Genomic DNA, 24,212 nt, shown 5'->3' on the forward strand with positions numbered 1-24,212 from the left:
GGTAAAGGTTTGCTTGGGTGGAGGTGGCTAGGAACTAGACATGCATATGGGTTGAGGAGAGCTTGCACCTAGAATTGCTGACTGCTGGTGTATTTCTGGGGCCTTGTTTTCACTGTAGGTTAAGACCCTTGATATTCAACAGGGAAATGACTCATGCTAACTGGAGGGAAAACAAAGTTTTTGGCTGAGTGCCTTGAGTAGGAGAAAAAAAGCGAGCTCCAGATCTCAACAACCTTTGTATTTCTTCTAGAAATAGCCTCTTTGCTGATATACTGGTTATGTGCATTTATCTTTTTGCAGACTCACAATATTTCTTGTTTTTTAATAAAGCTAACAGTTTCTTTTTGCTTTCTTGGCATCATTTGATTTTCTTCCTCTTCTGTGTTTTCACTTACATTTTTTTTAAAAAAAACAACCAAACAAAAACCACTTGCCAAAAAACTCTAGTGCTATAACGGAAGGATGGGTCCTTGCTGCAGAGCTGGGACTACAACGGAAGACTGACATTCAGGTGAGTTGGTGCCTGTGCTCTGAGGCTGGGCCCCTATTTCCTACAGAAAAGCATCACCCCATCGTAGGGAGGCAGTTGGAGGGGACTGGTTTGCCCCGTTGCTCTCACACACAATTCTGCATAGAGGAGGTCGTCCTGGTTGTGGCCTTTGCACTGAGGAGCATGGACGTGTTCTTCGAAGCTGTAAAATCTCAGTCTTGCAGCGTTGATTTTGCATTCATCCATTTGCCTGTGAGCAGACAGGGTTGTGCTTCCACATCTGGTATTTCTACCAAGGGCTACTTACTTTGTTTGATGCAAATGGAGGCAAACCCCCTCAGGAGGCACTTGCAAGTGCTAATAGGCAGCCGCTGAGGGCTCGGCACCAAGCTGTGGAGAGCCTGTGCATGTTTTGGCCCAGTGCTGATGTTAGACCTGGCCTTGAGCCAGCATAGGAATATCTTCTGGTTGCCAAATACGATTCAGAGCAAGCTGCAGAAGCATGTAGATGTCCTTTAGTGCAATAGACATCTGAGGGCAAAACCCATTAGTAACAAAGTCATCAGCAGGGCTTGAACCTGGGCTTTCTTCTGTGCTTAGGTCAGTGCTCATGTGCCACATTCAGCCCACTTACTTCTATAGTTTACAGTCAGGTTTTTAATTCTTTTCAACTTGTAAATATTTGACCAGCTTGGTGTCAAGTTGGCTTTAGTGCTATGCTGTTGGGTGATGGCAGCGCTGTCTGGGCAGCAGGTGTACCCCCAAAGGGATTTTGATGTCCAGAAACAATCTTACCTTATGCTGAACTTGGGGGTTTTGACCAATCACCAAACAAAGAGCTCCTGGGTGATGGGAGAAGATCTTAAAAATAAGTGTTCTCCAGCATTGCCTACGTTACGTGGCTGCAAAGGGTTGTGCACCCATGGGAAGTAACGTGGTTATTTGGGACTATCTTGTATCTCAAGTGGAATAATTTGCCCCAAACCATCCTGCTTCCTCATCCGTGGCAGCTCTGGTGGTTGCATCCCTCCCATGTGATGGGCAGAAGTGCAGTGTGGCGCCTCTGACCCCAGCAGGGAGAGCACCCAGAAGCCGAGGCACTGAGGGGTGATCTGCTCCCTGGGGGCGCTGCACCTCTTCCCTTTCACTGGTAAAAGGGAACTGCTCGACTTGCTTGGTTGTAAGAGATTTCCTGGAATTTGTAGCAATATTGCTAGGGACAGCCCTGTCCTGTGGCCAGCATGTCCCCTGGAGCCTGTCATAGCCAGTGACTTTCTCTTTCTATGATAACATAGTGGGGTGCCGGAGGGTAAATCCGGTAAATCACAGGAACAGCACAATGCTGGTGTGGGCAGTGGTGCTGCTGTTGTCTTTGGGCTTGTGATGGTGCTGCTCTGGGTTTCATAGACTGTTAACCAACAGAAACAGGCTGTGATGTGGGGCTTTGATGGTTGTCGTTCACTCACTTAAATAAGAAACCTCTCATTAAACTAGAAACTCAGAGCCGTATGAGTTTTAGCTTCTGTTTTACATAGGTCTCCTGGGAACTTTTGCTCTAGCTGTGCAGACCTCTGTCTGACCACAAGGAGTTACCATTTCTTTAAGTATCAACTGTCATGTAATAGTGGTTGTGCAAGATAATGGTGCTGAATCACAGGACTGATAAACAGGCTGACAGCAGATTAGAGAAACTAGTCAGCCAAGAGGAGTTTGGGTGGATAAAAAACTTTAAAATAGAGCTTTTTCGCTTGGGACTGCTGCAAGAGCAAGCAGGGAGGTGAAGCTGGCTGCAGGGTGCTTGGAACAGACCTGTGGCTGCAGATTGCGATTGGTAAAAGCCATGACTTTCACTTAGCTGGAACCCCACCAAGATATTCCCTTCTCACATCACTGTTGAGCTCACTGGGAAAATGGCCAGATGAATTAAGAGATTTGTTAATTCTCACAATAAGCTATGACAATCGGTTATGTCATTTCTATTAGTTGTTCTGAGTTTTGTGGGTTTTTTCCCTCTGAATTCTAGGTTTAGGGGGAAAAAAAGCAGAGCTGGGAGGCAATTTGAGCAGACTGGCATCAAAAATCGTAATCTTGATGATTGTAGCTCAGCCACTTGCTGACCATGGAGGTACCGAACCTCGAAGAGGCTTCGTTTTTCTCTTCCCTTTAACTGTTCATTGGCACCTCTGTGTATGCCCAGACAGAACACTGGCTCTAACTGGGATGAGGACTTTTTTTGAGGTCTAACTCGTGCTGAAATGGGCTCTGGGGACATCTGGGCATGTTGCCAGCCTCGCTTTCTTAGAGGTAGCCATTGCTCAGTTATCACCCACACATGGATGGAATGGGTATCCCTTAAAATCAGGTGCAAACTGCCACGAAAAAAAAACCCACCTAAGCCCTACCAGCAGCTGGTGAGATGTTTATGGAGTGTGTCTCATGTTGGTTTGATGTAAGATACAGAAATAGAGCTGTTAGCAGGAACAAGCACTGAGGTCTTCCCCTTTGAGGAGACGGCACTAACCACCAAGAGCCATGTTTGTGTCTGTTCCCTGTACCCAGGACCAGTGTACTGGGCTGCGATCTTTTGTTTTTTCTCCCAGTGCTTTGACAGAGGAGCAGAGACTGTCCTCATACAGACTAGCCAAGGGTGTTTTCCTAGTGAGGGGAAACGGATTCAAATCCCCTCTTAAATTAGGGACAGATTTTAAGCATTTTACTTCCTTCCCCTTTGTCCTGGGTTACAGTGTAAAATGTGCCAAAAGAAAAAAAATATTCTATTACCATCTTCAGGAGCTGTTGAGACCAGGTGGGGCGGTGCTCCCTGCCTCCCCCCTCTGGACTATCTCCTGTCAATGGGCACAACAATGCCTTATCGCCTGACCCATCGATAACTCGCTCCTGGGCTATCTCCTGTTAATGGCCCATCAAGGAACTGCCTCACGACTCCCCATCCCATTGTGAGATGCTCCGCCCGGGGAGGGGGGGGAAGGAGCCAAGCAGTCCATGCCAAATAAAAACGGAGATTTTGAACACCCTAGCAGCCTTTCTTCCACTGGATTCCCAGAGGAGCTTTTTCCCCCCCACTGGAGTTCCAGAGGACAAGAGCTACCTACCTACCACTGGACCTTCGGAGGAAGACCAGACTCTTTTAGCTGATCGCTGCTTCCACAGAACTATATCCATCGCTTCAGGAGGACTGCAGCCAGCATCTTATCAGACTGTTACTGCCACCCTAACAGGGTGTCAGGTTGTATTCCTGACTCTGTCAGTGTAAACCAGTGGGTTGTTTGTTTTTCCCTGCCTTGTGTTATATATATATATATATAAGTAAAGAACTGTTATTCCTATTCCCCATATCTTTGCCTGAAGGCCCGTTAATTTCAAAATTATAATAATTTGGAGGGAAGGGGGTTGCACTTTCCATTTCAAGGGAGGCTCCTGCCTTCCTCCACAGACACCTGTCTTTTCAAACCAAGACACCCTTGTAGCTACTGGAAGCACAATGAGAAAGGACATTTCTATTGCTTCTCTCCTGTGGTTGCCCTGGCTCTGGTGGAGCAGACCCTTGGACAAGGGTTGAGCCTTCAGGAGACTGCACCAAGGCCACCCCCTCACATCAGCTGAGCTAATCCAAAATTATGATGGTGTCAATCCCTGTTTCTTCCTGGAAAGGTCTGTGTTTTCATTAATGGATATTAATGAGCCTGCTAGCATCAGCAGGAGTCTTTGCGTGGAGTTCAATCTCAGGAGATAAGGAACGAGTGTGAGAAAAAGTAAGTAAGTATGAGAAAAATAAAAACGTTTGGGGGTAATCAGTCAGTATTGAGAGACTATGGATGAGTCTTTAACAGAGCAGAAAGCATTCAGGAAACTCTGGAGGAAAGAACTGACACTAAGCAAAACAAGGATCCCTGTGCCTCTCACTGCTTGTTTCAACTGGAATGTCATGTGTTCACCCCAAGTTTCCCAAATACTCTCCTTTGTGGCATATTTTTCTTTTAATTTTGAGAAATTCATGCAGTCTTCCTCTGGTTATTTATTTCAGCAGTGTTGCCCATGCAGTTAAACTCTGAAGTGCAAATCACTGCGTTAGAGAGAAAGGAGGAGTGAAACAGGTTCATCCGATGGTAGTTGCTCATCCAGGCAAACTCATTACAGCAGCCAGTGGTGGTACCAAAACAGCTGTTGCAGATGTGTTCTGGAGTTTTGTTGTTATTTTGTTCTTGATGGCTTTAAGTAATTGGATCTTTTTTCAAAATCAGATCTTTTGACCACTAATGTATATCATCTAGGTCACATTTACACAGAGCTCAGTTTCTCAGCCCAAATGTTGGAGCTCCTTCTGCTCTGACATAACTGTCAGCAGGAGCCAGGCACTGTCCAGACAGCTCCAGCTTCTTTGCTCACTTTTTGTCAGGGTATTTATCATACCATCTCTGACAAGATTTTACCTTTTTTTTTTTTGTTTTTGTACTGGATGGGGTTGGCTTGTATCTGGGTCACTCGCTGTGGTCATTTTTTAGTTATTGAGGTCTGAGGAGTGGTGTCCGGCAGCACTGTGCTTGATGCTCTGTGTGGCTTTATGGCCAGTGAGCAGTTTTGGTGATGCTGGGGATAATAACAATTTTTAGCTTCTAACAGCAAAATGAGAAAGAAAGAAAACAGTGAAGTAAAAAGTGTCAAAGTTTGCTGCAAATGCGGCCTTAAGCAGAGCAGGAAAATCTAACACAGCTACAGAGAAATGTGGAGTCTTGTCAGGACATTGAGCAACTAGATGACAAAATAGCAAATAAAATGTAGCTCTGGTAAAAGAAAAGGCATGTGTGGGGGAACAAAGACTGCTTAGGTAAGAGGAGCTGTAAATCAGTTCTTTTCATAAAGAAGGAGATCATCTGAGTTACATGGATAACTCATGGGCAATGGCTGGTGATGGCAGAGGAGATGAAGAGGACATTGGAAATGTTGGAGGACCCATCAGCACGTGGCCCTACTCCCACCTCCAGATGGGAGCTGGGGGGGCAGGAGGTGGCCAGGGGTCCTGAGCGTGGGCAAGACCTCGCCTCTGCTGAGGCACGAGTTGTGCAGAGGAGATGAAAAGGGAACCAGTCACTCGTGGTGCAACAGGAAGGAACACCAAAAGATGTTGTCAGGTGGCTGGCTCAAAGCAGCAGCGATATGTTTCCGAGCAATGTACATACAACTAAAATAGGGAATTCATCGGCACCAGACTTAAGGGATGAGTGGGTTGAGGTGTATGTTGGTCAAGCAGGTTGGAAAAGAGCTTTTCATGGCTCTGGAGAACAATGCTCTCAGCGCAGCTGCAGGAAGCCCCACAACGAGTGGTTGAGGACGGCTGTCCCCGCAAAGGATTGGTGCCCGCAGCTCACCAGCAGCAGCAAGTGAGCTGCTTTGGTGGTCTCCGATCTGATTCAATGCAACCATCTTGTGAAGGTGTAAAGAGGAGAATGGGAAGAGGGGCAGATGTGCACTCTTGCACTTCTCTAGCAGCCTTCACTTGCAAGTGCGGTTTTAAGTCTCAACATGAAGAAAAAAAAAATCGTGTCTCTTCTCGTGGTGACAATGACACAAAGGAAACTGTAAGAAGTGGCGCCTGAAATGTGATGAAATCGCTGCAGCTGTTGCGGCACTCGCACTTTCTGCAGCATGTGGGTTCAGAGGCGTGCGGCTGCGTGGGAGTCGATTGAAACGGGGGGCTGCCATGTATGGTATTTGGAAACACGCCGAGAGCTCTGCTTCCACCCAGAACTGTGTCATCCTCATTTGCCTTGTTTCATGTATAAAGAATATTTCCCAAAAAAGCTTGACGCTGCTTCTGAACAGCTTAAGGTCCCCAAGCATCACCCAAGACCTTCCCTTGGTCTGCACTGTTGCCACAATACTTTTTCTTTTGGCCTAGCACAAATTAAACCTAACTCTGTTTGTGTCAAAAAGCCACCTGTCACTGTAGCACAAAGCCCTCCCTGTGAGGCTTTTGGCAGGGACATCAGTTCTTTTCTCAGCAATTATGACCCTCTCAGGGGAGAGGTGCTTCTTGAGCTACCAGAGGAAATACTTCGTGGAGAAAAAAGGGGATGTTTTGAGGTGTTTGTTTTTTTTTTTCTCTCAGTTACATTGTCATTCAGGTTCCCAGTCCAGTGCTGCAGAGCAGATTTATTACTCAAAAGGCTTTCTGGAGAAAATATTTCCATGGGGATGTCAGCTTCTGCTGGCTTTGGACAGGCTAATGGAGCACTGCAGCCAGAGCTGAGCAAAGTCTAGGTGAAGAATTGGATCTTGCCTAGCTCAAAGCTGGGCAGAAAAGCAGTCAAAGAGCAATTGCTCCCTGCTGCTGCAGTGGCTGGGCATTTCTTGTCTTCTCCAGACCTCCTGTGTGCCACGTGCCATCCCCACTTGAGGCTTTCTTGGGTTGCAGAAGTGCAGCAGAACATCTCTCTGCTGGTGTGTGATTACTCCAGGGCTCAAGGATAGGCTGGTATCGTGGATCTAAGCCATCAACAGGGCATGAAAGCACACCTTCTGTTAATCCAGGTAATACCTTGATTCTCCAGGTATCCGTGGCGCCATTAGCCGAGAGCTTGTGAGACCTCTGCGATGGAGAGCGAGGTCCAAGCAAATCCCACATGTAGCAGAGGTGCCGTGGCAGGGGGAGGGCAGGCAGGTTGCTCCTGAATTTGGCTTGTGAGCTACCATGGCTATTACACCTGACTTCTTGTAAAAAGAGACAGTTAATACTAATATGAATAAACCACATTGCTATGGCAGCAGGGGAAACGGCTCGTGTTGCACCCACAGCATTTTCTAGGTGGGAAAACTTCAGCTTATTGTGGTTTTTCTCATTGAACAATTTCTGGACTTCTGACACCACTTTGTGTGACATCTTTTCCTCTCAGAAGCTAAAAGTAGCTCGGGAGGGGGGGTTGTATGGGGCATCCTGCTCCCCTCAGGAGGGGAGCAATGGCCAGAAAGGATGGCAATGGGCTTGTGTCAGTGCTGGCCTTCAACTGTAGGAATTCGCATTGCCTCAATAAACCTCTCATGGGGGGCAGATGAGCTGCTGCACTTTGCAGCAGTGTGTTTTGTCCCTTTATTAAGCCAGCATTTTGCTTTTCTCCCCAGTGCAAGAAGGAGGTTAAAATAATTTTGAAAAGGCATCTAAAATGTTCTGGAGGCATCGGCAATCCCAGTGCTGCCACGCACCAGTCCCTGTCAGTGTGTATTGGTGATGGAGGCAGTTACAGAGGGGAGAGTGGGTCAAGAATTACGGTTATTTTTTTTTTTTAAAAAGGATTTTTTTTGGTATGCAACAGGATAAAAAAATAAGTATTTTTTCATTGCTGTGGACAAATTACAATGTGCTTTGTGGTTTCCATTCATTAGCAGTGCTTATTCAGCTGACACACTCAGGTGCAGACACAGTGGCTCAGACTCCTGTAGGGATGAGGTGGTGGAGTTTTGTTTTATTATATAGAAGGGTTTTTAACAAGAAAAAAAGTCTTTCTGTATTCCAACACTCTCTGGGATTCACATCCCTTTTTCTACAATATATATATATTTTTTATAAATTAAATCTATAAACCAATATTTGCATTAAATAAAACCTAATACTGTCACAGTATTTTTACATTTCAAAATGTAACATTTCAGATGTTCACAAAAAAATAAATTTTACGAGAAGGTGCAAATGAAATACCAATCAAGCCCAAAACTTCTGTTGTTTGATTTTAAAGAAATTATTATTAAAAATACATCCACATTCGAGCCTTGCTTAAAAATCTCTCGTATCCTGTTGGGTGGCACCTTTGACTCTTCTTATAGTGAGTTCCCATCACAGTAAACTTCAGAAAGGTTTGGATCCTCTGACTTAGTTTTAATCGCGCTGCTGTTAATGAAGAGTAGATGTGAAGGCACAGGTCAGTTATGAGTGAAAGGGAAATAATTTGCCCCATCTTTGGTGAAAAGACCTGAAAGGTTGGATGGATGTCTGGCCTGAATAAATAGCACAGCCCTGTGGTTAAAGCTTATCCGAGGCAGTGATATGGCTTCCAACCATATGGCTTTCGAGCCAGAAATGGGAACTGATAGCAGAAAAATAGTGTCTGGAGGCTTCAGTGACTTTGTGATTTGGAGGTATGTCATTTGCTACACCCCAAAATGGAGGCTTGGGTAATTATTTAAATTACAAGTTTGGGGTCATCTTACACTCCTTGCTCTGTGGTCAGCATGGCTTGAGGGAGGCTCTTGGCACTCTCCATGGAACTTACTCACTGCTGGGTTGTCTTTTGCTTCAGAAATGTATAATACTGTGTCACCTACTAATTTTTAGGATCAAATTCTTTCTGTGTAGCAAGACCCCAAAATCTTTGCTGCCTCTTGTTGAAGCCAGGGTGTGTGACCAGGTCACAGACAGATAATGGCCCCACCAGCGACAATGTGGCACAGCATCACCTCTTGCCACAGGTCCGCATCCTCCTCCTACTGCCAAAGCCACCTGCTCCTGGCTGCCCAGCTCAGAAATAGGGCCTGTGGAAGTTACACGGTGTTAGTTATATTCAGAGAAAATATGCAACCAAAGAATTAAACCAACATATTTTCAATCAGGTTTGGGTTTTTGGGGAGTTTTGTTCCTTTTTCTCCAGCCCTCCCTGAAATCAGCAGAAGCTTGTCTGATTTGTCTCTCTCGGTATCTTGGGAGAAAAAAAAAAATTCAGCCAAACCCCAAAATATAGTGAACATTTGAAGTCCTGGCAACTGTGTGGGGAAGGCCAGTGCTAGTAGTCCATGGTGTCCTCCCTGAGCACATCTCTGGAGTGCTTCCTCACATAACTGAGGTTGTGGAACTGAATGCTGTCTTGCAAATCCTGCCTGGAAAGGCGTCTCCTGAACTCATCTGTAGTAAAGTAGTAGATGACTGGGTCCACGCAGGAGTTCAAGCTGGCAAGGCACAAAGCTACAACGTGAAACACCGAGATCACCTTCTGGACACACCCATTTTTAATCTTTTTGGTTTTGACAAAGAAATCTAGTGGAAAGCTGATGTGATAAGGTGCAAAGCAAATCAGAAATACCAGAGCGCAGGTGAGAATCATCTTTAAAGCCTTTTTTTTCTCTCCGAGGTCATGTGAAGCAGAATTTTTTTCTTTTAGTGATAAGATAGTCTTCCACGAGCAGTATAGGATAATGAGTAGGGGTGTTACGAACCCCACTAATACACCTATTGTCATCATTGCGATGGAGATGGGAAGGTCAACATCCTTTACGGGGAGATCCACAAAACACGTGTTTTTGGCATCCTGGTGAAGTCTGAGAAGCGGGAAAGGCAAACAGCCGACACAGACCATGACCCACCCAGCGATGCTGATATACACATCACAGATGCGTTTGCAGTCGCTGAATTTGAATGGGTGCATAAGAAACAAATACCTCCTTACACTGATGCAAACCAAGAAGTAGATGCTTGCGTACATATTGACGTACTTCAGGTAGAAGCAAAGCATGCAGAGACCTCCTCCAAATTCCCACGTCCCAGTCAAGTAGTAGAAAATCCTCAATGGCAAGGACAAAACCTGCGCTAAGTCAGCAATGGCTAAATTGATCATAAATATTACAGCCCTTTTAGTCTCTTTCATGTACCCATAAAAGACCCACAAAGCTAATGTGTTTCCTATTAGTCCAGGGATCAGGATGAAAGTGTACGTAATCGCATAGTAGGGCTTGAGGTCTGTTTCGGTGCAGGTCGAGCTGTTCATCATGGTTGTGCTCCAGATCCGTGCTCAGCCTTGGCATGATAACATCTTCCTCACTCACGTCCTGCAGCCAGGTTGTCGGTGCTTAAATAAAAATGTTTGGCCCTGGCATCTGTGTGTGAGGCTTCGGTTACCAGATCATCGTGTCCACCCTGGGGAGTAGCTTTGTTATGGGGTGGGTCAGTTAATTAAAGTCCTGCTTGTGTGCTTTGCTCATGCTCTTTGCCAGAAGTTACCAGACCTTACTCTAGTCGCTTGCAGGATTGACAGAGAGGGGATCCACACCAAGAAACACATCGTTGTGTGCTAAAGCAGTCAATGCTTCGTCACCGGAGCTGCACCTCTATCACCTTTTGGGTGGCATTTCAGCCACTTCTCTCAACACAGGAGTTTGACAACTGACGTGGCCCTGCAGCTGAAAAGAAAGGTGCAGTTATAATGGGTCTTACAAAGCAAAAGGTACAGGAAAGCTTGCAAGAGCGGTAGGAGCATCTTTCTAGCAGAAACCTATTGCTAGTGGCATCTGTGGTGGTCAGCCCTTCTCCCGCTTAACAAGTGCCATGCATCACTCTGTGAAGGGAGGTGCAAAACCACTGAGGAATAAATAGAAAATATGTTTAATTGCTGCTAAAAAACAGCCTCCTGTGCTGTATCACCAAGCAGAAGTCATCCCCGATTACAGGGTGTATTTATCTTGCTGCCAGGTTGCAGCTCTGTCTTTCCCAGCTCCAGCTTTTCCATCCAGATCTCCCTTTGCCTCTGGTTGTGTAAGTCTCCCCGTTCCCAAGTGCGCGGCACAGAGGTGCTCTGGTACGGGCAAAGGGATGCTCTCACCTCTCACAACACTCAGGAGTTTAACACTCCCCTGGTCTTCCCAAGAGAGCCCTTCAGAAACTTCCCACCTGCACCACGGCTATAGACAGCTGAGAAGAGGACAGAACAGAATCTGCTCTTTATGTAAATGAGCCTGACACATGCATGTGGGAAATGGAACATTTTCCACCGGTGCTGCTGCTCTGGCACAGAGTGGAAGTCCCAAGTCAGTGGCTTTCACCGAACCGGGGTCAACTTTTTCATTCATCCTTCATAAACAGAATATAAAACATACTTGCACTCAAGCAGGGACAACTGGCTCACTTATGAAGTGCTTTTTGCTGCAGAGCTGCCTGCATTATATTAAATTTTACTTTCTCACAACTGCTTTTCCTAAGCCCTTCCTTTACCCATCTTGTGCATGTGACTGCTGTGGCTGTTGCAAATACCAGATACTGTCACTGAGGTGACTGTAGGTGGACTTTATTTTAAAGTTGTTTGCATGGTAAGCAGCTGATATTATCTGAATGTCAGACAAAAAAACCCCAAACAAAATGGCCAAAACCCTGATCTGATAAATGTAGAGGAAATTCAGATCTCGGTCCAAACTCTCTCAGGTTTGCCTTTTGCTTCAGCATGAAGAATTAACCTACAGGTCTAAGTGCGAAAAGTTTGTAGGTACCAACCAAGATGCCAAAGGTGCATTTATAAAGGCAAAATTACATCCTGCTGCAACCCCTGATGTTTTTTCCTGTGCTTTGAGGTATAGATGTTAAAATGTGAGCATTTATTAGTGAGGCCGATGTGCAACACTTGCCAGTGTGTTGCACCGAAACTTTGAAGTAGCTTTGGGTGGAAACAGAAAATCTTCTACAAAAGGGAATACAAAAATACAAAAGGGAGTGAGAGTGAGATATGAGTGAATGATCTCAGTGAGACTAAGATGTCTTCCTTTCTTCCCGGGAGCCAGCATCTACCATAACCAGGAGAGCAAGATGGCTCATGAAATATTCCCATTAAACTTCAGAAGGGACGATTAATAAGATGTAGAGTTAATTAGTTAAAAAAGTTCAAAGACTTTCCAATGTTTTTATTAATTCTCCGCCCAACTTCCAATGCACAAACCTGCATGACATTCTAGAAATGTGAATGATCTCTTCAGCATGCAGGAAAACTAATTGCTGCTCACCTACTTGTTAGGTTTTATCCATCACTGGTGGGTAACTTGGGCCAAGGGCTTTGGTTTCCATTTGCTGGAGCTTGACTGGCACAAGTAACTGGGAGTGGGTTGTGGATGTGGCTGGTTTTTGGTGGTACCTGTCTTGTCCTGGGGTTCCTTGGGGCTTCAGAGCTCGCCTTCAGCAGCCGGTTAACCCCTTTGGGGCTTCCTGACAGCCGTACCTGCTTCAGGCAGGTTCCTCCCTTCTCTGTACTGGGATTGAGCCAAACCAGTTGGCCAAAACCAGTACATCCTCCCCAATTGGTCAGAAATGCTTTACTGGGTTTGAAAAAAATGCTGAATATTGGTACAGGCAGAGCAGGGTGTGCCGGGAAAGCATGCAGAGCTGTTTAGTAGAATTTGGTACTTGTAGGGGATGGGAGGGATCCTCTCTTTCATGTTGGTTTTCCGCGGGGATGCTGAGGCCCTGTGAGGACGTTCCTGTCTTTACTGTTGCAGCAAACTCCTCAGCACGATGTGTCTGGGCTTCCCATCCAGATCCTGGTCCTGCCAGGGTGTCTGAGCAAAACAACCATGTTGTAGGTCCCTGGGCTGTGCCCAGGCGCTGGGACTGGGGTACCAGTGACCGGGTGCATCCTCTCACTCCCAGAGAGCTCCTCTGTTCCTCTTGGCTTCCCAGATACCAGCACTGTCCCCTTGGATGTGGGCAGCCTGTGTGGCAGAGCAGGGATGGCTCATGAGGAGCTGCACAGCTTTGCTTTAAGTTGATTTTCACTTTCTTTCACTCAGAATGTCTCAACTTCTTGTCTGAAGTTTGCTCTGAAGCGCCAGCAGCGAGGAACTTGAGTGACTTTGTGGTGCCATCACTTGCTGCCCATACGGGTGTCCTGCTCCTGCGGATGCACATGTGCCCAGCCAGCACCGCTCCTGTGAACCCTGCTGGGGCAGGGTTATGCCTGGCTGGGGAACGTCTACCAGGGCGTTTGCAAGATAAAGGCCTAAACCTGCATCACCCAGCTCTTCCTTCCAATATATTTATATATATATTTTTTTTTTAAACAAGCTTGTCTTTCTTCTCATCTCTTGCCCAGGGACTCCTATCATCCAGTCAGGGAGGCTGCATCATGCTCCTTTTTCCTCTGGCTGCATTCCCAAGTAAATCCACCTTGCCTCCATCACTGGGCCATGAGACGCACAAAGGGAAGAACAAGGTGCAGTCCCAGCCCATCTGTCTGTTCACAGCCCAGTACACGCACATGTGCATGCATACATGCACACTAGCATTTTTCCTGCTGCACCCCCTGTGCCTGCATTTCCCCATTCCCACTGCCCAGCAACTGCCCTGCAGCACCATCTTCTGCTCCTTCCAGCCCGGCCCCGGGGCAGGGATGCACTTGCAGCACCTTCTGCCTCTCCCTGGGGCTGCAAACTGGTAGCACGAGGGGTCCCAGAAAGCCCAGCTAAAGCTGGGCAGCAGCGAGGGTGCTTGCCCAGGGCGCTCAAAAACACCTCTGTGAGACAGGCCACCCTCAGAGGGTGGGTAAAAACATGGCAATGTGAGAAACCACGCTTTGGAAATCCCGAGCAGTAACATTGCAAAGTTCAGCCAAACATGCTATGTAAAAACCAGCAGGATGCTTAAAAAAAAACCTCCAGAAAGAGGAAATTTTGTTTCGCATCCTCTGCGCTCACTTCCCCTCAGCACAGGGGCTGGCTGCAGTGGTAGGTGTGAGACTGTCCTCAGCTATCGCTTCCTTCTTCCCCTGAATGGTATTTCCTCCTCCCCCCCACCCTCCCTATATTTTGCTAAGGAGACCCTGCAGTCAGCCACATCAGGGCACTGCATGAAGCATTCTCATTTGTATTTAATGAGTCAGAAACACCAGGTAAGTTTAGTAGCCAGCCTTCACGACCGCAGCTTGTTAACGCTTGTTAAAGCTGAGCATGTGTTGTGTAAAGCATTTTCTGTGTGCTGAAGGGCAGCCATATAATCACGTGCTCCATATGAACAAGTACAGGAGCTGGGGATATGGGAGCAGTCACTTACAGCTACAACACCCATGGGCCTAGAATGCATCAGGGCTCTGCCCCACATACACATCAGAGCCCATCACACCCTCAGTAAGAAATCAGGCTCCTCACCTGAGGATGGTTCTAACTGCCCAGGTCAACCCGGGACTCTTATTAGCAAATCCTGTGGGTTTTACCCCAGGAAGCAGAGCCACAGCAGCTCTTAAAACCCAGCTCGATGGAGGAGAGGCTCTTCAACCAGCTTGGGGGAAAGCAGCCTAGGGCTAGGCACTATTTGCAGGTGCTGCTCCCTTCTTAGAGCTCAGGTCTTTAGGGAACCTGGGATGCTACCTGATGCCTCCTGCTCCCTCCCAGAACAAGGGTAAGAGATCAGCCTGGCTGAATCCTGCTACTCAGCACTGTTCTTGCAAGGACTGCTGCTGGCCTTGGTGAGCAGTGAGTGTGTAGGCACTCCGTATTTGGTGTGTGTGGGGCTGGTATTTATGATGTAAAAACGCATAAAGCCTGTGGCAGTAGTGACATGGGTGGAGCAGCAGCTGAGACTGACCTGCCACCGTGGTATCATCTGCTGACTTACCCTTCTGGGAAAGGCTTGGGTGTGCTGCTGATGGGGACCTCTCTTCTGTTATTTTTTTCTCCTTCACAGCCTAAAATAAAAGAAGATGCACAGGGGTCACTTCAAATAGAAACGTAGTTTCTGTGAAGTTGTGCAAGCAGAGGTGATGTGGTGCTGGCTTTGTCCCTCCCTGTGCAGTTGGTCAGGGATGTGGGGACATGAGAGCTGGCCCAGGAACCAGAGCAGGGTAGCAGTGTACTGTGCCAGGCTTCTCCCAGAAGTTACTTGTTTTCTGTGTCACCTGAGGTGCTGTTGTCCTGTTTTGGCAGAGATAACTACTAGTAGTAATAATTAATAGCTATTAACTGAAAATAGAAATGATGGACACATAAACCGATCACCATATAGGACTGATTTTTAGTTATTTTCTAAAATGTCAGGGGAGGATAAAGGCTCTTCTCCCTTGAGACAGTTTTCTGGTAGATATTTAGGTTTTATATCCTCTTCCATAGGGGCAATGTTGCTTCTTGCTGTGGAGGTTTCCTCTTCAGTAGCATCTGCCCACAGAGGCCATAGTGCCTTTGTTAGGGATCCTTGGCGCCTCCTGTGTTTCTCTGTGTGTGTCCTGACACAGCAGGAACCTTGATCCGCTGCGTTCCCTGCCTGCTTCACCCCAGCCTGGGCATCTCCCAGGCACCTCCCACCTCCACATCCCATCACCAGCACCTCCCAGCCTGCATACCGTTGCCCCCAAGAGCATCCCTCCCCTAGCCCAGCATCCCTGCTGCACCGCATGCAGGCTGGCTCTGAGTTGCTGGAATATCTTTGCTAATGCTTTGCTGGCAAAGCAGTGTGTATGAGAGTGGCTTTTTTGTTTTGACTCTGTGGCAGAGCATAGAGCAAGTGCCTGTTCATCCCATCTGTGGTTACCTGAAATGTGGGTCACTAAAGGTGGTGAATGCTTGTTCCAGGGGAAAAAAGTGGCGAAACAGGCAGGGTTTTACAGGTTGGGACTGTGGGGCATTGGCATAGTGGAATGAAAAGGTTTCTTTCTATTTGTTCTTCCACTAATTTCTCATTTGCTCATTATTAAGGTAACTGAGTGTTTCCGTGGCGTGCCTGCCCTCTGCCTTGCCCATGCTCCCTGCCCTTCCACCCATGGCTGTGCTGGGAGGAGCGGCAGAGCTGCTGGCATCTGCTCAAGAAAGGCTCTGGCACTGAAATTTTGGGAAGAGGCTGTGGGGCTGGAGCCCCGGGGAGCTCACTGGGATGAGGGGCTGGGCTGCAGTGGTGGGGGGCTGGCTGCATGCTGGTGGGTGGTGAGTCAGGTGGGCAGGCAGCTGGGGACACCCAGGGGATTTTGGCTGGGTAAATTCCAAGAATATGCAGGAAAAAATAAATGCTCCAGTTTAATGTCATGTGAAATACACTGCTTTTGCCTTTTAATCCTTTGCAAAAGGTCTTGTCCCCCCTTGTTAATATTTATCCTGGTTAAAAATGGAACATAAACCTGGAGCAGCAGTTTTGTGTGTTAGCCTAATCCCTCACCCTGCTTCTCCCTTCCTGGCATACCTTGGCGTTCCTGGTAGATGTGCATGGTAGCAAGCACCAAAGTGTGAGTTTTCCACCCAAACTGTCAGCTCACGCCCACCGGGGAGACACAGTGGTGTGAAGCTCACCGGGCTGCAAGCAGTGATGGTGGCACAGATAACCCTGCCTCCACCCTCCCCCAGGTCTTGCAGTTAGGTGGAAAATTGCCAGTGGAAAGTTGGCATACTGCCTCTTGTGAGGAACAGACCAGTTAAGAAAATCCATTGGGCAAACGCAGTGAGACAAACCCAAGTGAGACCCAGAGTAAAGAGTAAATGGGACCAGTTATCCCTGTGCCTGTGGAGATGGGGCTGTGTGGCCTCAGGAAGGCCACTTAGAAACAAGTCCCTTCACAAGTGGCTGTGGGTTCTGCAAAGGTTAAGAATTGCTACAATTGGTGTTATTCTTAAACACAGCTTATTGATTCTCAGGTAACAGTAATAGAAAGTATGGTTTGAAACTTCATGACTGACACTTTTTTTTTTTTGGCTTAAGCCATACCCCTCCTCTCCCTTGGGTACACAGAACATCTCATGAGCATTCACAGGAGCTCACTCTCCTGATAAATGGAGATATTAGCTCCTTGCCCATACTTGGGCTTAGCCTGCAGCTCCTTCTACTCATTTACTTTTGGAGATTCATGGGGGTCAGTGGTTAACGCTGCACCCTCCTGCCTCTTGGTGGGGTGTTCCCATCCCTTCTCAGCACTTCTAGTGTGAGTAATAGGAGGCACCAAATCTGTGTTGCAGTAATCAAAAAAAAAAAGTACATTTTAAACCCATTAGCCTGAACCAAAGGTAACTGGGGATAAAAGAATATCAGTCCTACCTTTGCCGTCTCAGTGAGCTGCTCTAGTGTGACCCCATGGGCCCCGATCTGCGGGTGCCGGCAGTGGGTCCCCACCCCTCTTGACGTGCAAAGCAAAAGTGCAACTGCTGGGCGCAGCAGCCTGCGCCCGCGCAGGAGGGGAATGGAGCCCTCCCCAGCTGGCAGTGCTTTCTGGGCTGCTCCTCTGGCCTGTGGCTCCCTGCTGGGCTCGACCCTTTTTCTTTCTTTCTTTCTTTTTTTGTGGTGATACATATATATATATATATATATACATATGTGAAGGTGCTGTTGCTTTTGGGGTGTTTTGGAAATTGTGGCATGGCAGTTGCTGGTTGCTGCAAGGCTCCTGTCACCCCAGCAGCCTCCCCTGCTCCTGGTGGGGGGGGGGCTTGACACCCTGAAGCATCTGGCTGAAGCAGCAGCACAGGCTCCCATGGGCAAGCGCCTGCTCATGGAGCCCCCTTCTGCTAAGAACATGGAGCTAATGAGGCTGGTGAAGTGAGGTGCTGCATCAATTATTCTTCTCTTCCTTCCCCAGCTTTCTGGGAAAGGTTTTTTCACTCTCATGTGGATGGTTTTACCCCTGTGCTGCAGGTCCCTGCACCCAGCGCTTCGGGGAGGTTTCAGAAAGTCACACTGAAGCTGGTCATGGTCCAGTTTGTGCTTCCCCAGCAGCAGGAGGTTCTCCACAGTCATTATTTTCTTATGCAGTGGATTTCTGCAGCTTGTGCAGAGCAAACCAGGGCCAGAGCCGAGGACTCTTCTCAATGAATGCTTGTGCCATGCAGCAGTGTCACCTGTCGTCACGTTCCCGAGACACCGTGGCCCCTGGCCCTGCGCCCGCCGGCCACTCAGCAGGTGGTGGCCATCGGCAGAGGGCGGTGGTGGCCACGCACCGGCTGCTTGCTTGCCTGAGTACACTGGTGACTTTATGCTTTTGAAAAGTAGCACTTACGTGGTTATCCATCTGGGGACTCTAGCTCAAGAAGTACTTAAAAACAACTTTTAATTTTTTTTTAAGATCAAGAGGGATTGAGGATTCTTGAGTCAATTGGTTATTTTGAAAAAGTTACTTTTTTTACCACTTCCATAGCAACTCAACTGAAATTATTTGCAGCTTTTTAATTTGCATTTATACTTTTTTTTTTTTCTGCTCAGGAGAACAGGGCTTGTTTTGCAGCCTGACTGATGGAGAGGGTTGGGGCTCTGCAGAAGAGTCATCCAGGGGCCAGGCAGTGCGGTCCCCTGCTGCATCCCCACCACAGCATCAAGTGCTCACAGCCAGTACCAGGGTCTCAGTGACACCTACTCCTTTATAGCATTATTGATCTACTCATATAACAATTCCAGCTTACAGCAGGGTTTTTTAGCTCTGTATACTTCTTTTTATTGTGGTTTATAGCAAATTAATCTCTTGGGCTTTTATAGCCTCTCAGTGGTTTGTCATCCCTGCAGAGGCACAGCTTCTTGCTGGGGCTCTGCAGGTCCAGTTCCTGAAACACGCAGGCACTTGGCTGTTTCAGCAGCTAGTACTCCTGCTAGTTAAAGCTTCTAGCCCTTTTTTTTTTTTTTTTTTTTTTTTTTTTGAAGCCTGCTGATTACTTAATGTGCTTTAATTAATCTTGTGTGGGAGCTAGAGCTTTCAGCACTGTGGGATCTTCACCACAGAGTTGTCCCTTTGGGTGCAGGCATAGATTTATCTGCTGATGCTTTTGGAGTAGAAGCAGCAGAGGTTTGAGGTTTATTGCTTAAATGGGGCTTGTTGCTGTTGTGGAGTCTCCTGGGAGATGTGCTGAGCCGTTGGTGGAGGATGCTGGCTCAGTTCACATTAGTCCTTCAGCATTTCTGTAATTGAAGTAGGATCTGGGATGCAAAAGTTTCCCCATCCTTGCCAGCACCTCCAGGCAGCTGCCTCCATTGTGCACTCTCATGCTTTGCAAAGTGTTTTTCCTGTAGTGATTTAAATAAAAACCTTTTATTTCCTTCCCCCCAACACCCCAAAATCATGTCCCCAGGCTCTCCCCCTGCCCTGGAGCCTTTTCCTGCATGGCTCTGGCACCCCCCCTGCTTCCCACAGGGACTGTGGGGCTGAGGGGGATGGTGGCAGTACCAACTCCAATAACTGAAGAGCACCTGGGCTCTGAAGATTTCCTTTTCTTTTCCTAATCAAATGTGTGATGGATGCTCAGTTTTTCACTTTCATTTCTGCAGAAGCCAGCCTATTTATAAGAAAGCATAGCCTGTGCTTGGAGCAGTGAGTGTATTTACTGTACAGATAGGCTTTTGGGTTCAAAAACACCTTTCAAAGCATAACCATATCCTGTTTTGCTGGTGCTGCACTCTGCGCGCAGCCGGTGTGCATTGCCACCAGCATCCATCCCGTTTCCTGTCGCTCCAGGAGCTGTCATATGCGGTGATGCCGGCTCAGCCCCTTCTTGGAGTGCGTGGGTGGGAACTCAAGGGTGCCTTCCCCAGCTCACCTTTACTGGCAGCTGAATGTCAGTCTGAGTCATGCTGTCCCCAGGTACAAGGTGTGCAGTGGCAGTGCTGTCCAGACCCTCCCCAAACCTGCTGTGCTTGAGGCCACCAAAAATCAGGAGAACTTGGAGCTGAGCACCAAATTGCAAAGCAATTATTTTATAGTATAAGATAAAAGTTTATCTTATATTTTTACCTTATTACTTTACCTCATACACCTAAAATTTGGAAATTTTCAGTTCACCTAAGCTTGTGCTTCATGACTTTGTAAGAGATGCTCAGACAAAACCAGCTAAGGTCTTTCTGGTCTGCACTGACAGTGTTTAATAGAAATAATTCCTGAGATTAGGTTGCACATCTGTCTTCTCTCCTTCTGGCTTGGAGATGACCCAGGAGAGCCTGGGGAAGGCCATGCACCAGGCAGGAGCATGTTTGCTAAGGGGAAGCAGGTGCAGGACCCTGGACCCGCTGCTCACAGCTGTGCTGGTGTCTCACCTTCAGCTCCCGGCATCAGCTTGCACGAAGCCAGGGATGCATCTGTGCTGCTTTCACTGGGCTGGAGGGGGCTAAAAGTTTCTGAATTTTCCTCCCCAGCCTTGGTGCCTGCTGTAGCTGCCTACAGCAGGGAAACTTTCTTTAAAAAAAAAAAAAAAAAATTCCTCATTAAGAGGAGCAGGACTGAGCCATTGATGTGGCCATTCCTGCTGGAAAGGACTTGCTGACTGCTGCAAGGTTGAGGCTTTGACTTTTTCTCTGGGAAGAGCTAACCCTTACAGTGCTGAACACAGCCGTGGCATTGACACAGAGTTCCCAAAAACCTTTCCCTTGTACTGTGAACAGGACCCTGCAGTGCAAGAGGGACTGAAGGACATCCCTGGGTCTCTAAAATGGTGCTGCCCTGTCAAACACCAGTGACTTGGGCTTTGCAGGGTGTTGCTGGCTGAGCCCGTGAACCAAAAAATTTGACTTGTGTCTGATGAAATCATGACTGTCTGGAAAACTGCTCTCTGGCTTGGCTTGGTTTAAAGCAGCAAAATTTGCTTTCTGTGCGTTTAGGTTGCACTTGGAATTAGTGGTGTTGATGTGCCCTTTGCCAGGTGTAGCGCTTTTCGCCCATCCTCCCTGTGAGCTGGGTGGATGGAGAAGCAGCTCGGTGCCAGCAGCTGTGGCAATTAGGACTGTGCCAAAAATCATCAGAATCTGAGTCTCACAACTGGGTAGGTGGTGCGAGCTCTGCTGAGAGCGGAGGCTGAGCGGTTTTCCAGAGGCAAAGTCACTTTGATGGGCTGGACTGGAAGCATGTGGTCATGGAGGGAGGAAAAAGGTGTTTTTAGCAAAGAGAAAAGCAGCCTTCCGCCCTTCCTTGTGGTGCCCCAGAAAGAGTTGTGCACAAGAGACAGGTTCTTGGATATTCCCAAGTACTGCATGATTTGGGGTATATGTAGGTGTAGTATGTGTACAGGGGTGTATGTGGATGTGGATGGACATGTATATAAAAGTACCTAAGCAGTTCTAGTCAAAGTCAGTTTTAAAGGATGAAGCCCTATAGAATAATTAATTGCATGTGAAAAGCTCAAGATACGCGGATGTCATCGGTGCTGGCAGAGATCCGGATGAGCTGCCACCGTTTTTGCTCTCCCTGCCGCTGCAGCCTCTTGCTGTTCCCAGAAGAGCTTTTTGGAAGCCCTCCTACAGCACACAATGCTGGGGAGGAAATCATCACAGCCAAAATTGTCACCAGCAGCTTATTGATGTGAACTGTTGGGCTGGCTGAGGCTGGACCGTTGTGCCATGTATTCTTTCCTTGGATAATGGTTCTGATGGTTTGTGGGACTGAGTGCCATGGGTAAGGGATGTGCTCTTGGTGCTATTGCCACTGGTCCTGCTCGTGAGAGCACGGCCAGGGTCTGTAGTTACCTGGGAATGTCCCTTACCTGCAAAAGAATGATGCTAAAGCACAGGACGGGGATTATTACTGTCTGATTTTGCCATGTGAATAAAAGGTTTAATGTCCACAAGTAATGGCTTTGAGAAAGAAGTCCTAAAAAGCTCTTAATTCACCCCTGCCCTCTCTTCACTATGTGTCATCTCCCAGTCCCTTGTTCTCCCTTCTCTTCAACCTTGAACTTCCTCCTTGTAAGAAGTCAGCTCACACCTTGGCCTCAGCAAAGCAAACCCTCCGCACAGCAGCTTTTCATTAAATCTCCTTAGGGACACTAGAGAGCCAGACATCCCCCAGCCTGCCCTGACCTGCTGCCTGCCACAGCCCCTCCAGCTATTGCATCTCTACACTGGGGACCAGCAGCCTCCCTGTCTATCTGTCCCCCCCTTGTTGATGTGGCATCCAAGTGGCGGAGCTCCTGCTGACCATAGATCCCTGTGGTTTGGGTCCCGACACCCAGCCAGGGTGCTTTTTGGTAGCAGAACTTGACGGCCTGTAGCACAATAGGCAGGCATCTTTGTGGCCTCGGAGGGGCAGAAAGCACGGGTCTGCACTGGAAAAGTATGTTCCCTCAGCATTCAGTTTGTGTAAACCCCAGCAAAATCCTTTCTATCCAGTGCATCTTACGCAGAAAGGGATTTTCTGCTGTATTTCCAAGGCAGCCTGTGGTGCAGGCAAGCCCGAGGGGTGGCAGGGGCAGCCTGAGTAAGAGTTACTGCTGTTTCCATGTGACAGAGCAGTGAGAGTGTTTTGGTTTGCTTTTTCTGGTTTTCTTTTTGGCAGGGAAATTGTGTTGCAGAATTTTCAGAAGAGCTGTGCAATCTGAAAACAAGCTGGCAAAGTCCCAGTGGTAACTGGACCTACTGGGTAACCTGGTACTGCCAGTAAGGTTGGAGCCACAATATGGGCTTTGCGGTTGGTCACAGGACTTATAAATATCCAGCTGTGGTTATTGAGGGCTACCTGGATATCCACCTGGCTACTCAAGGTTGTACCATTCCTGAAAGACACTCGAAGGCTGAAACCTGCTCCCAGTTAAGGTGCTGGTGGTGTGAATTGTCATGTCTGTAGTGGCTGTGCAGGGCTGGGTCTTGCCAGCCATGGCCTCGGCGAAGTTTTGCTGGGGTTTCCTGTTTGCCTGCACACACTGCTGGGTCTGTACCCAGCACAGAAAACTCTTTTTCTCCCCCAAGCAAACAAGGAAAATGTGTCCTTTTGTGGGTGTTTTTTTTGGGTGGGTTTTTTTTTTTTTTTTTAGTGGGAGGAGGAGATGATTTGGGACAGAGCAAGCTGCAGTGCAGCATGTTTTCTGCCAGTCTCAGTGTTTTCTGCCCACCTCTGGCATACTGTAAGTACCAGAGCAAATTCCTCCAGGTTGTCTGGATCTCCCCTGATCTTTCTAAGACAGTCCTTGGCAATGCAAGGGTAAACCACTACCTGCTTCATTCTTCCCAGAAATGCTGCACGGCTTGGAAATCACTGGCCAGTGCATCCAATCACTGGCAAAGCTGTTTTCTATCAACCCCCCTCTGCCTACATTTACTTATATAATTCCCCGAGGGTGTTTTGGCATTGCAATTGTTGATGCCTTAGTTCACAAAGAGGAAAGCTTGCAGCCCCAGCACTGGCCACTATGCGAGGGGCCATGGTGGCAATGGGGCACCTCTGAGCCCCAAACTGGGGCTCCCCACTTCTGCAGATTGTACCATTGCTCTGAGACCAGATGTGGCGTGTAATAAGACTATTTACAAGCACTTAAAACAATACCCACGATGCTAAAATACATGTTGAGATCACTTTATTTCCTCCTGAGTTTGAAGCATTAAGGATGCACTTGGGTCAGTTTTTGTAAACTTTTCTCAGTTTCCTTGCGAGGGCTGGTACCTTTCCTGGTTTTTAGAGCAGAACAGAGGGGCTTGGATAACATCTTAATCTGCAACCACAGGCTTTAGCAAAATGCCAAATACCACAAGACTTCTCATAACAACCCAAAAGACGGCGACGCCAACTACTAGTCCTCCCTTCTGTGGCTCGCACTGGGTCTCTGAGTAAATGTGCCTTGGGAGATGTCCTTCATCCTTCCTCTTCACTCATAACTTATCCAGTCACAGTTTGTCTTCCAAGTATTCATCCCCCCATAATCAGCTGAGTATCCCATAGCTCCCAGGAGCCAGGTGGACTCCCTTGCTCAGCTCTCGGTGCCTTTTTCAATAGTGTGAGCTCAGCCCAGTTAATTTGAAAACTCCCTTTGACACTGATGTGGATATAAGTTAATACTCTTTGCTTGATATAGGTCGGTAAGGTTATAGTCTTGCAGTCCAGATTAGGCTAGATTAGGTCCAGATGATTTTTTTTTTTCTTTTTGCAATGGAAAGAGGTTCAGTTTACATGGTGATAATTAACTGTCCTGGTAGCAGCATGGCAGATGCTGTAAGCCCTCATGGGCTGCAGGTAGCTGCGGTCGGGGCTAAAACTCCCCTGGTGCTACCTCCCCAAACTGCGCTGAGGCTGAGCCACCTGCTTACAACTCAGGATTCAGA

At 47.6% G+C, this 24,212-nt stretch overlaps 1 protein-coding gene across 1 annotated transcript; it reads right to left on the reverse strand.

Annotated features, from left to right (window-relative positions):
- Window positions 1–9,279: 9,279 nt before the first annotated feature.
- On the reverse strand, window positions 9,280–10,265 carry GPR174 (G protein-coupled receptor 174). The gene has a single exon (XM_009958382.2). It carries the CDS (start codon window positions 10,258–10,260, stop codon window positions 9,280–9,282), a length of 981 nt encoding a protein of 326 aa, XP_009956684.1. The 5' UTR covers window positions 10,261–10,265.
- Window positions 10,266–24,212: the final 13,947 nt, after the last annotated feature.

The sequence above is a fragment of the Leptosomus discolor genome, chromosome 9 (genome assembly GCF_034619465.1).
Source record: "Leptosomus discolor isolate bLepDis1 chromosome 9, bLepDis1.hap2, whole genome shotgun sequence".
NCBI classification, from domain to species: domain Eukaryota; kingdom Metazoa; phylum Chordata; class Aves; order Leptosomiformes; family Leptosomidae; genus Leptosomus; species Leptosomus discolor.

Bases quoted from the DNA above. Each gene is read 5' to 3' on its own strand.
- GPR174 (XM_009958382.2), bottom strand. From the start codon at position 10,260: ATGATGAACAGCTCGACCTGCACCGAAACAGACCTCAAGCCCTACTAT.